General features: G+C 51.4%; 3 protein-coding genes across 3 annotated transcripts; 1 reads left to right on the plus strand and 2 right to left on the minus strand.

The window, feature by feature from the left end:
• Positions 1 to 274: 274 nt before the first annotated feature.
• Positions 275 to 2,905, minus strand: UHO2_06667 (uncharacterized protein; the record flags this gene model as incomplete). The annotated part of the gene is made up of 1 exon (XM_041558836.1): positions 275 to 2,905. The coding sequence occupies one exon, from the start codon at positions 2,903 to 2,905 to the stop codon at positions 275 to 277; it is 2,631 nt and encodes an 876-aa protein (XP_041414770.1).
• A 5,452-nt stretch (positions 2,906 to 8,357) lies between these two features.
• Positions 8,358 to 8,895, minus strand: UHO2_06668 (uncharacterized protein; the record flags this gene model as incomplete). The annotated part of the gene is made up of 3 exons (XM_041558837.1): positions 8,358 to 8,426; positions 8,557 to 8,752; positions 8,840 to 8,895. 3 exons carry the CDS (start codon positions 8,893 to 8,895, stop codon positions 8,358 to 8,360), a joined length of 321 nt encoding a protein of 106 aa, XP_041414771.1.
• A 499-nt stretch (positions 8,896 to 9,394) lies between these two features.
• UHO2_06669 (putative GTPase/general translation initiation factor eIF2) lies at positions 9,395 to 13,033 on the plus strand (the record flags this gene model as incomplete). The annotated part of the gene is made up of 1 exon (XM_041558838.1): positions 9,395 to 13,033. One exon carries the CDS (start codon positions 9,395 to 9,397, stop codon positions 13,031 to 13,033), a length of 3,639 nt encoding a protein of 1,212 aa, XP_041414772.1.
• Between the last annotated feature and the right edge of the window lie 215 nt (positions 13,034 to 13,248).

Consider the following 13,248-nt stretch of genomic DNA (forward strand, 5'->3'; position numbering starts at 1 on the left):
GCACTCCCAATATCTATCCTCTCACACATTCGCACACCCAGCTTCCATCGAAATTCCACGTTTGCTTTTAATCACTCCCTCCTCCCGCTCTATCACTGCGTCCAGGCCGATACAACGCTTACTGGAGGCCCATCTTGCACTGGCTACCTCTTTGCTCTTCTCGCGTAAACTTCTCGACTGATACAGCACCAAGATGGACAGCAATGCATCAAGGATGGATGAAGGATTTAGAGGATATGAAGATATGAGGATATGCGCAAGATGATAATGCTATTTAGGCCGTCTTTCCAGTGTTGGTCGTGGCGGCAGTAGGAACAGTGGGAACAGCGGGAACAGCAGGAATAGCAGGAGCAGCAGGAATAGCAGGGATGGGAGTGGGAGCGGGAGTGGCAGTAGAGGCTGGCTTGACTTGTTTCTTCTCCTCTTCCTCCTCCACCTTCTTCTCCCCAGCGACAGCGGGGGTAGTAGAATCCTTCTTCTCATCCACCTTGCGCTCCTTCTTCTCCCTACCAATGTTTTTTTTCTTATTCTTATTAAGACTACCCGCTGCACCAGCTGCAGTGTTGCTATCGGTAACATTTCCTCCCTCCCCCTTCTCCCCCCTTTCCTTCACAGGGCGCTCCTTCTTCCCCTTTGCATTTCTTCCACTCTTCTCATCCCCACTTTTACCCGCAGTATCTTCCTTCTTCCCCTTACCCCCCACTCCAATCCCTCCCTCGCCTTGAACCTTACTACTATCAGCCAACTCCAACACCGGCTTCACCTCGCCCCTCAACACCTCACCCTGTCTCTTCAAGCCTTCCTGCATGGCGCGTTCATCTTTGAACTCTACATAGGCAAAAGGTCTCTGTCTCCTCTGCTGCTGCGCTCCCTCTCCTCCATCTTCCTTGCCACTGCTTACAACCCTACGATGAGGCTTATCAAATAACAACTTGATACCAGTGATGCCGCAAGAAGCAGGTCCGAAGTAGATGCGAAGTTCCTCCTCCGTCACAGGAAGAGCTTCTTTCAGCTGGGAAACGTAGAGCGTGTATGGGTTCCGTGCTTTACGAGGTGCCCAACAGGAGGGGGATTTTCGACCGGAGTCTGTCGTGAAACCGACAGTGTCAAGGTCCGAGCGGGAAGTGCAGGTTTCGTGGCCTGAACGCGGTTCGCGTTGTCGAGGGAGACGCTCTTTGCGTTCTTTCGTCGGTTTAGCTGCGGCGGCCGGGGCGGTGGTAGTGATGATGGTGGTGGTGCCGGCTGTTGCCGGGGTAGCGGATTTGGTAGCGGGAGTAGCGCCTTCGCTGATCTCCGACTTGTTGGCTTTAGTAGGCGTGATAGCAGCTGGAGCAGCAGTGCTCTTCGCAGCTGGAGCCGCGGGTGCAGTTGCAGGTGCCGCTGGAGCAACCTTACCGGGCGCCTGCACCGCAGCCCCAGGCACCACAGCCCCAGGCACCACAGCCCCAGGCACCACAGCCCCAGGCACCACAGCCCCAGGCAGAGCAGCCAACGCATTAACCCCAGTCATAGGCTGTCCGCTCCTCCTATAAGCAAAGTTGAAACCCTGACTCTTAGTCTCTGCACTAACCCTACCATCTTTGACACTCAATACCAAATTACCATAGGCCGCATCAGGCAAGTTCCAATTCCAAGTATTCTTCCAAGCCGGCTCTTCACTCGCTGCACCCGTCGCGGTCGCCGTTGGCGCGACCTTATTCGCCACTGCAAGCGCGTTGTTTAACAACTGTCTCTGATTTTCATCAATCACCGCATCCACCTGACTCTTGACAGTATCCCAAATCTCCCCGAACGCCTGCTTGGCATGCTGAAGCTTGTTTCGATAGTTCTCTGCATCGTGCTGAACACTGAACTCGTTGTAGGAAACGCCATAGCGGAAGTGCAAGCCGGCACTAAGCGTCAGGTCCGCCTTAAGTGCCAAGGCTAGCTGAGCAAGCAACCCTTCCCGGCCGGGTGAGGCGTGAGTGATAAGAAGCCGAGTCTCACTTGGGTCGAACGTCTTTTGAGCCGTATCAACCAATTCACCAATCTGCAAAGCTGTAGTCCACATGGTTCCCTGACCGCCAGCAATCGTCGCTGCCCCTTCGCCATTATCAAACAGCTTGTGCAGCACCACAGCACCTCCAAGACCCAACAAACGTAGACGAATACCGCCCACTTCGATCGCCTTGGTCGTCGCCTCATCCAGCACAAAGAGGTTCTTAACTTCATACTCGCCCGTACGGAACCTTTCGAGAATAGCTACATCCTCACAAGCACCCCAAACAGTAAAGACAGGAACCTGAAGTTTAATCTTGCCCCTAAGCAAATCCGAAAACTGCGAAAGAGGAAAGTGTTGCTGAGCAATCTGCTGACGCATTCCGGCAGCCGAAGAGCTCTTCTCCCCAGCAGCAGCAGTAGCAGCAGCAGCAGGGCCACGTGGAGGATCAGCAGCAAGCAACTGAGCCCTCAAGTTCGGATCAATCAGAGTAGAGTACTGAACAAGGTGACGCAAGGTTCGATCGCTGACACGTTCCAGACTAGCATTGTCGTAGAAGCCAAAGTCGCCGGTGTGAATGATAGCCTGAGCGCCAGTCTCGGCAGCAACCTGGTTGAAGAGCGAAAGGTTACCCCGCACATCGGCGATACAGGCGATTCGACCGCCGGGACCATCGATCACATAGGGTGGTTCAGAGGCGGTGAAAGAAGCAGTCGGCTTGGTGTTGGGGGGAATGGAACCTCTGCTGCGATGGGAAGAGTTGGCGCTGGGAGCGCGAGGTGGGATGCCGGCGGCAGGTGATCGAAGACCGTGATGGTTGTGGCTGTTGCGGTGGTGAGCGGGAGCGGAAGCGCCGGGCATATTGGTGGCAAGTCGGTTGTGAGGGTGTGCGGGGGAAGATCGAGCGTCGTTGGGAGAGGAAGCCATGTCGAATTGACGGGGGAGCTAGGATCGAAATCGGAGAAGGATCCAGGTCGGTCGACGTTGGATCCAGGGTATGCGGGATGGTTGTCTAGGATGCGATGGCTGGTGGGGGAGGGGCAAAGAAGCGAGCATGGATTGTCAGCGCAAGTTCCGAGGGCTTCAATTTCTCAAGGCGGCCTGAGGTGTGAGACTTACGATGAGGATGGTGCGGATTCACTTGCAAGTTGCAAAGTCGCTGGTAGGCTTTTGAAGGTGGATGGTGTGCGCTTGCTGGGGAAGAGTTAGCACTTGGTGATGATTGTTTATACTTGAATAGCAAGCGAGGTGGGAGCGTGGGAGCGTGGAGAGTGATGATGAGGGTTATGACAGGAAGGAATGAAGGAAGGAAGGAAAGAAGGAAGAAAGGAAGGAAGGAAGGAAAGAAATATAACTCAAAGTGATCCGTGTCAAAAGCGTGTGTGACTTTTGAAAATAGTTATCGTGCGAATGAAGAGATGCGCAATTTTTCAATGGTGAGCAAAGGGGCACGTGACACCCACGCGCAGCAACTTCTCACCCGAGTTAGACAATTTAACATTCTTTATCTCCTCAATTTCTCAGCCTCCTTTTGCAACAATTTCCACGTGTTGTCAAGGTGCGATATTAACTCACCGTTGATGAAACTGCGCAAATTGAGTTACCCTTCCCTGAGACTTTGCGGAAACACGCGTGTGCCTCTTTACTTTTCCCTTCTTGACCCTTCCGCAAAGCAAAAAAACACACACACACACACACACACACACACACGCCGTTTGACTCAAGCTCAAGCTCAAGCACAAGCACATCACACACAAATCACACACATCACGCACACTGGATCGGCTCCTGCTTTTCTAAATTCACACGAGGTCAACTTTGAGCATAACGATCTGACAGAGTGGGGCCCAGTGCCGATAAGAGAGCAAGGATTTGCTAGTCAAATAGAGTAGGGGGTTTCAGTTATCTCTGAGTTTTGAAAACACAATACTTTGAAAATATGTTTGGGCCCAATTTTTGATGCCCCAAGAAACTGCACAGGCCTGTGACACATGCATCTTGGAGTTTCACTTGACTCGCCCAGTAAAAACAATCTCTGATTCCCTACACCAGGTCAAGATCAAAGTGATCATATCAGATGTTGTTGAACACTATACTGAACAATGCCAAAACCTTTGATTGAAAAGCTAAAGCAAATAGCTTACATCACACCTGTTCTGATCGTTGTCTTCTGCGAGCCTCATGCCATCAGTTTTGTCTCTCCTGCCATTTGGCGAAGGCCAATGTTGTCATTCCCATCCTTTGAGATTCTGCTGTTGTGTCCTCAAAAGGGCAGCCATGAGAAGCAAAGAGTGCAGTGAGCATCTCCTCCCTAAGATCCAGTGCTTTCTCCTGCCTGAACTTCTGGACTCGGTTCTGAGACATGCCCTCCATGGCAGCAGCCTGTTCCTGTTCATATTGCTGCTGGTTTTCCCTTCATTGTATCCTTGCATCTTCGGTAGCCTGCTGATATGCTTCCATCCCTGACGTGGTCTCCAGCACCTCAGCTTCAGATAGAGTTTCTGATGCCTTAAGGTATTCTGCCACCTCATCTGGTCAATCATAATGGCTTGCGAATGTATGTGCAATGATACAAGCCTGGACCATATGTGCAGCTTTCTCATGGTCCTCTTCTCGATACAGGTTGCCTTGAAATCCCATGAGACATTGGAAGCAGTTCTTGAGGTAGGCAATGCCATGTTTGGCCTTGACATGAATGCGGGAGAGTGAATAGTTGAAGTAGTGGAGATCTCTGCTCTTTGCAGCTGCAGTGTTGCTGTATGGTCCAACTGTGTAGCTGGAGTAGCCATAACCAGCATCAACCCAGACAAACTTGCCTTCATCAAGATGCAAATGAGGCTTCGCAACAATACCACTGCCTGAAGCCCAGACTCGCACATCATGTGATGACCCAGGATGTCCAACCACCAACTCGACAATGCGCAAGGAATGAGGGAGGAAGACAAGGGCAATGTTGAATGTATAATCACCCTTGTATGAGTAATGCTTGCGAGCATTGAGTGCTGGCTTCCAAGCAAGATTGATGTGTGTACCATCTACCACCAACCATCCTCTAGACCATTCCTCGACTCCACTCTTATCAGCAACCCATGCTTTTGCCTTAGCACACTCGTCTTCAGTTGCAAAGGTTACTACCTCACTGTTCAGCTTGTATAGGCCTGCAATAGTCCTATCTGTCCACACATGAACTGAGCCCCAACTGCAACTGCAGGCAAATGCAACATCACAAACTCCACCACCATTTCCTGACCGTCCAAGCCGATATAGACCAACTGCCACTTGCTGCTGAACACGCCGAAAGCTTGATATTGATCTGAAGGCATTGGTTGTGCTGAGTCTGTAAGTGAGAGCTTGGAATGCATCTGGGGTCATGCAAACAGCCCCTCGAAAGAGCTTGCAGTTGATGACAGCATATCGATCAAGCATGTTGATGAGGGGATCCTTTCATTGTGGCAGTTGAAGGCATTCAACTGTGTATCGAGACTGGCTGATGATGTCGTAAGTCCTGATGAGTGCGAATGAGATAGCATGATCGAACATGTCATCATCAGAATCTTCAAGGTCATCATTAGGGTGCCAAGTGGCATCGACATCCATCAGATCAAGTTGCATCTTGGATTCCACCATCAATGAGTGCATGATGGTGGTCTCAATGTCATCCAGGAGGTGCTGTTTGTTGGAAGTGCACACCATGGTTGAAGTAGAGGGCCAGAAATAGGAGAGGATGATGTGGTCTGAAAGAGAGTCCAAAGCTACAAACACAATGCAGCTGAGTTCTGCACAGCTGGGTTCTGTGCAGCTGATTTCTGTGCAACATGCATGCTCGGAACTGGGGCTACACCGATCAGCATCTTGTATGTGGAACAATTCATCACATTGAAGCAATCTACATTTGAGAGATTACATGGAAGACTGGGTATGGGGTATGCTAGTCATACATATTGAGAGCTAGCTTTACAGAGAGCAATGGTACAACAAGTTGGAAACACAGGAACAGAACTTGGAGAACTCAAAAGGAACACCATTCTTGCCAAATGGTCTACTCACGAGCTGAATCGCTATTGTCCTGCTGATCCATGGCAAGAACCAGTGGGTCAAGATCAAGATTGCTTTGACTACTTCCAGTGATGTTGCCAAAGGGTAGATTAGGGTTCATCATCTGCACCATCTCCATGAGCCAACCACACTCTTCAGTTCGCATGTGCTCTTGTCCCTCACTTTCTTCCCTGGCAAATTGAATGTGCATTTCCTCCCTCTTTGTGCATTCCTCCTCAACCTTGATTCGTGCCTGAAGCATGTCTTGGGTGCAGGCCTGCACAATTTCCAACAGCTCTTCTCGCTTGCTCTTGGAAGTGAAGGGTCGAGACTTCTTGGGTGTTGTACCTGTGGCTGGAGAATGGTAAACAGAGTCACCATCACCATCGTCCACTTCATCAGCCTCAAAAGCAGTGCTGGATGAGCGCTGGTGGGTTGGAGTGTCTATAGGGGTAATGGTGAAGGGGGTGGGGCCAATTGAAGATGGGTTGGATGAGGAAGAGAAGGGCGAGCAGGATGAAGATGAAGCAGCAGCTGGGGTGGCTGCAACCGAAGAAGAAAAAGATGAGATAACTCTTGCTCCAATGGGATCATTTTGTGACTCCTCAAGAATGGATTCCATGCCAGGAATGTTGCGTCGCTGAGGGTAGTGAGCATCACTGGCATCATCCATGTTCACATCAGCATCAACTGAGTTATTCTGAGAGGAGGCAGGGGTGGCATCATATGGGTGACCAGTGAGAAGAACAACTGGACCAGTCTGTGCATGGTTGGTCATCATCTTGTGCTAGTGCTCAAACCAAGGGCAGCTTCGAGCAATTGATTCACATGTGGCATAGTCCTGCAAGTTGATAAAGAAGCATAGACAGAGATATAAAGTATAAGAACATTGGCACACTTAACATGAATCAACTAAGTTGTACTTACCGAACTGTTGTGATCCATGTCTTGAAGAAGTACTCCAGCACCAGTCTGCTGCGAGATGGTCTTCTTGATGTTGTTGTATTGTTCAGTGAGCCAGCGAATCTTAGTCTTTACTCGACCAGCACCACCAACAGTAGACTCGTCTGGGAACAGCTCCTGCCATATCTGCCCACAGATAACATCTTTGTTTGTCTTCAGACCCTTTTCCTGTTCTACAGTCAAATGTCCTGGCAATAGAACACATTGGTAATGATCATTATTGTAGATGATATCAACAAGGTTATTTATGTTGCTAGGCGACCAATTGAAGTAGGCAATATGATCTGTTTTGTTGAACCTGCTGCCATGAGTACTGGCTTGATGTCTGCGAGTTGCAGAGATTCGAGTTGGCCGGGTAGAGGTTTGGCAAGGCAAAGAACCGGCAGATGTGGTGGTGTTGGAACCAGAAGGAGTGGAGGAGGACAAAGGGGAAGCGGGAGAGGTTGCTGGCTGAGTTGACTCAGCCCCAGCCAAGGTGCTGGAAGTTGCAGAAGGGTGGCACTGACAAGAGCAATCAAGGTTGGACTGAGCTGACATTATTGTGTTGTGCTGCGAAGCAGTTGAAGACTGCTCTGATGCTGGAGCCAATCCAGAGGCTTGCTGCAAAGCTGTGAATAGTGTAATGTTGTTGATATGGTCATGAGGGGATGGCATGTCCATGTCCTGGCACTGACAGGGAGGAAATGCTACTGGAGATGGTGATAGAAGTGAAGCAAGGACAGACGTAACTCAAAGCATGAGAAAGTGTAGACAGTGCAGAAAGTGGAGGTCAAGGGTTGTGCGCAGAATTGTGTTAGAATCACGTGATATCAGCACATGACAAAAACTCCTGCTGAAAACTCAAATATTCAGAAACCTGGGCTCACAGCAAAAATAAGTAGGGGTTTTCAAAACTTCCGAGCTTTTCTTTCCTGGCAGAGCTTACTTAAGCAGTGAGCTTTCAAAATCCAAAAAAACCATGAAAACTCGGAGTTTTGAAAACTCAGAGAAAACTGAAACCCCCTAGTGTGAGACCAGACGCAAAACCGCCACCGCCAATAAAAAGTGGGCCCAGAATAAAGTCTGAACGCTGGCTCTCATTTCTCGTACGAGAAATCTGGAGCGGTGTTCAGAGGCATAGCGTGTCCAGGACCCTGGCAGCTCACTCTCATCCTGTATCCCATCGTAAGGCTCATGGAAGGTCAAAGGTGCAAGTGCCATGCTCTTCATCCTGACTGCCGAGGCAATGACGATACCGATGCTGATGCCAGAAAAGCTGATGTATTGGTGGTCATGTTCTAAGCAATGCGTCGATTGTAAGAGAGCAAGGTATGGAGGGTACAAGTACAAAAGTTGGATGCAGATATGAGGGAGCTGAGCAGATCAGAAGTGCTTCTGCCGACTATGCGTGCGAGACCTTCTTGGTGATTCCGAGACGACGCTTCTTGCGTGCAAGCTTCTTTGCGCTCATCTGCGTTTCAAAAGGGTAGAAAGAAAGGTCAAGGTTAGTCTCGAGTCCAGTCCGGTACTATCAAGCCTATCTGCTGGTAGAAGCAGCAGCTAGTCAAGATAAGGTGGTAGTCATGGCTTGTTCGACATACCTTGTGCGCCATGATCTCGAGACGAGCCTTCTCCTCAGCCATCTGCTTCCTTTCGCGGCTCACTGTCTTCTTCCTTTCGGCCTCAGCTTCCTTCTCTGCCTTCATCTCGCGTTCCCGTTGCTTGATTGCTTCTTGCTTCCTTCGCTGTTCCAGCTTCTTCTCCCATAGTATTGTCTTTTGCTTTCCGGCGAGGGTGCTGAATGATAACATGGTTCAGCAGGCAAAGTCAGAAAAGTCAGCGAGCTGTCCCATCTGTCCACCGAGCCTGCATCGATAGACTTACACTCTCGTTCGGCTTGTCGGCTTGACCGGGAGCATATCACTCGATGAACCGCACATCTTGAAGAACAGTATCAGTGCAATGGATCGTCGTTCGTTGTTGGTCCTTGGTCGTGGAAAGGTGGATGGTAGGAAACACTTCAACAGCCTTCACAGGTCGAACAAGTCTCGCTTTCCTGTTGAATTTTTGTGGTCCCGATCTGGCATTGGCGGCATCGCGATCTGGCATTGGCAACATCCCGATCGAATTCCCTCAAGGGAAAAACAGATTAGTCAGCTGGCCAAGGCTCAGTCGCCGGTTTTTTTGAGCTTTTTTCGTGCGACATTGGAGTGAGCTTGCTGATTGCAAGTTACATGCTCGACTGATATTACTTTCGTATCGCTACCACCAACATACACCTTGTTCTCCGCTCAGCCCACCACACAGCGGAAAGGAAACAGCGCAGCAGCTTTTGCACCTTTCTACAATCGCACAAGCCAGGAATCTCGAGCTCCCTAACCTCCAATTACTGCAACGCCGCAGAGTCACCGCACACACAGCCCCTCTTCCTCCAACACAATGGGAAAGAAGAAGGGCGCCAAGAAGGGCGGCGCCGATGACTTCTGGGATGAAGCCGGCGAGACCATCGGTAACAATGACGACGAGGAGCAAGTTCCAACACAAAACACAAAGAGCCTCTTTGCTGCCATGTCTCTCGACGACGGCGGCGATGACCAGGACGAGGATGAGGATGTCCAGCCTGCCGCTCCTGCCAAGAAGGACAACAAGAAGGCCCCCAACGGCAACAAGTCCGACTCCAAACCCACACCGGAACCCACACCCGCTCCTGCCGCCGCCGCCGACGACGATGATCATGACAACTACGGCTTGATGGGTGCCATCAAGACTGCCAACAAGAAAGGCAAGAAGGACAAGAAGAAAAACAAGAAGAACGACCATTTTGACTTTGACGAGTTCGCAGAGGATGTCAGCGGCAATGCAGCTGCTCAGGCTGACACCCAAGTGGATCTCTCCAGCAAAGCTCCTATTCACGGCACTGTCGATGACTTGCTAGATGAAGAATTCCCAGAAGACAAGCCCAAGAAGAAGGGAGGAGGCGCCCAAAAGCAAGAAAAGCAAGAAAAGCAAGACAAAGCTGACGATGCTGATGCTGATGCCGCTGAGGATGACGGTGCACCACGCATCCTCACCAAGAAGGAGAAGGAGAAGCTCAAGAAGGAAAAGGAGAAGGCAAAGAAGAAGGCACAGGCTCAGGCAAAGAAGGCCGCTTCCGCCTCACAACCATCCAAGCAGGATGCAGCAGATGAGGATGACGATGAGGATGCCGCCGATGTCAGCAAGCACGATGATGCAGCACCTGCATCCACCGCCGGAGAGACTGCCGACGACAAGAAGAAAAAGAAGAAGAAGGGCGGCAAGGGTGCTGCTGCTGAACCTGCTCCAGCTACACCTGCCGCACCACCTTCCGGAAAGAAGATCAGCCCTGCACTTGCTGCCCTCCAGGCCCGTATCGCTGCTCAGAAGAAGGCTGAGCAGGAAGCAGAGCAGGCACGCCTTGAAGCTATCCGTGCCGAACAAGAGCGTGAACGTCTCGAACAGGAAGAGGAGGAGCGCAAGGAAGCAGCTAAGCGAGCTAAGAAGGAGAAAGAGAAGGCCAAGATCGAACAGCTCAAGAAGGAGGGCAAGTATCTTACTCCTAAGCAGAAGGCTGAGAAGGCTGCCGCCGAGGCTAGGATGCAGGCCATGATCCAGGCTGGTCACATCAAGATCGAGGGTCTCGAGAACCGCGATGCAGCTGTCAAGCCTGCTCCCAAGAAACGAACCCTTGTCGACGACCGAAAGAAAAAGAAGGGTCCCCAGAAGCGAGAGGGTGGCCTTACCATTCCTGAGCCAGTGACTGCTGAATCTAAAGATGAACAGGACGAGAAGCAAGAAGCTGCCGCCGAGGAGAAGACTGAAGAGCCTGTTCAGAAGGAGGCCGAGGTCGCCAAGGCTGAAGAGCCAGCCGAGGAGGACGAAGACGTCAAGGATAGCTGGGATGCCGAGTCTGAAGATGAGCATGTCAAGGACAGCTGGGACCTCGAGTCTGGTGACGAGAAGCCCGCCGCTGCTGCCAAGGCCAAGACAAACGGCAAAGAGGCGCCCAAGAGCAAGCAGGCTGCTAAGCAGGAGGAGAGCGACTCCGACCAAGATGACGACGATGAGGAAGACTCCGACGACAGCGACGATGACAGTGACGATGACAGTGACGATGACAGTGACGATGACTCCGATTCTGATAGCGATCAAGGTCTCACCTCCGCTCAGCGTCAAGCTGTCGAGAAGAAGGCTGCCGCTGCTGAGCGTAGGAAGGAGCGTACCGAGCAGGCCATGGCTGCCCGAAGCCGTGACGACCTTCGATCGCCTATTTGCTGTATTCTAGGGCACGTCGACACAGGTAAGACCAAGCTTCTCGACAAGATTCGTCAGACCAACGTCCAGGAGGGCGAAGCCGGTGGTATTACCCAGCAAATCGGTGCCACCTACTTCCCTACCGAGGTGCTCCAGTCCAAGACTGCAGTGCTCGACAAGGATTCACCTTTCGAGTACAAGGTCCCCGGTCTTCTTGTCATCGACACTCCAGGACACGAGTCTTTCACCAACTTGCGAACCCGTGGTTCCTCGCTCTGCAACATCGCCATTCTTGTGGTCGACATCATGCACGGTCTCGAGCCACAGACTCTCGAGTCGATCCGACTGCTCAGGGACAAGAAGACGCCCTTCATCGTCGCACTCAACAAAATCGACCGTCTCTACGGCTGGCAGGCGACACCCAACGGTGGCTTCCGCGACAGTTTGGCAAAGCAGCAGCGCGCTACCCAGAACGAGTTCGAGGAGCGAACCAACCAGGTGCTCGTTCAGTTTGCCGAGCAGGGTCTCAACGCTGTCCTCTACTACGACAACAAGAACATGGGCCGAAATGTCAGTCTTGTCCCCACCTCGGCTCACACCGGTGAGGGTATCCCCGACATGCTCCGCTTGATCATCGAGCTCACACAGACACGTATGAGCGAGAAGCTCATGTACCTCTCCGAACTCGAGTGCACTGTGCTCGAAGTCAAGGTCATCGAGGGTCTCGGTACCACCATCGACGTTGTTCTCTCCAACGGTGTCATGCACGAAGGTGACCGTATCGTCGTCTGTGGTCTCAACGGACCGATTGTGACACAGGTGCGAGCGCTACTTACACCACAGCCACTCAAGGAGATGCGTGTCAAAGGTGCCTACGTCCACCACAAGACCGTCAAGGCCGCGCTCGGTGTCAAGATTGCCGCTCCCGATCTTGAAAAGGCCATCGCCGGTTCCAGGCTGTTGGTCGTTGGACCTGACGATGACGAGGAGGACCTCAAGGACGAGGTGATGAGCGATCTCAGTTCGCTCATGAACTCGATCGACACCTCGGGTCGCGGTGTCTGCGTGCAAGCATCGACGCTTGGTTCGCTTGAGGCTTTGCTCGAATTCTTGCGCGTCAGCAAGATCCCTGTCAACGGCATCAACATTGGTCCCGTCTTCAAAAAGGATGTGGTTCGATGTTCTACCATGCTTGAAAAGGCGAAAGAGTTGGCCGTCATTTTGGCCTTCGATGTTCCTGTCGACAAAGAAGCCGAAAAGCTCGCCGAAGAGTTGGGCATCAAAATCTTCACCGCCAAGATTATCTACCATCTCGAAAACGACTTCACCAAGTACCACAAGGAGATCATGGACGGCAAGAAGAAAGAAGCCTCTGGCACAGCTGTCTGGCCATGCCGACTCAAGACTATTGCCTGCTTCGCCAAGCGTGATCCCATCATTCTGGGATGTGATATTATCGATGGCTCTCTGCGCGTCGGTACACCTCTTGCCGTTGTCAAGACGGATCCTACTACAAGGAAGAAGACAGTCGTGCATCTGGGTAAAGTGACTTCCCTCCAGATCAACCACAAGGAGCGTGACGTTGTGCTCAAGAGGGACGTCGGTGGTGGTGTTGCTGTTAAGATCGAGCACGCCGTTCACGAGTCGGCTAAGATGTTCGGTCGACACTTTGAGGAAGACGATGTGATTATCTCGCACATCAGCCGTTCTTCCATCGATGCGCTCAAGGCTCATTTCTGGGATGGTGTCTCAACGGATGAGAAGAAGTTGATCAAGAAGCTCAAGGGCGAGCTTGATATTCCCTAAATTGTCTTTTCTCAACGGGGGAAACTGCATTATCCATCGCATCTTGTACATACACACTTTTCAAAACCTGACTTTGTCAGCATTCAAGTGGAGATGCAAATGCGTGATATTGTTCTGATGGCTGCATCACAGAGGAACAAGTGTCTGATGATGACAAAGTGACAGAGGATACAGGCCATTCTAAGGGCCAACAAGAATGGCTTTGGCTCACAAAA

This window comes from Ustilago hordei (genome assembly GCF_900519145.1).
Source record: "Ustilago hordei strain Uho2 genome assembly, contig: UHO2_contig_20, whole genome shotgun sequence".
In the NCBI taxonomy this organism is placed as follows: Eukaryota; Fungi; Basidiomycota; class Ustilaginomycetes; order Ustilaginales; family Ustilaginaceae; genus Ustilago; species Ustilago hordei.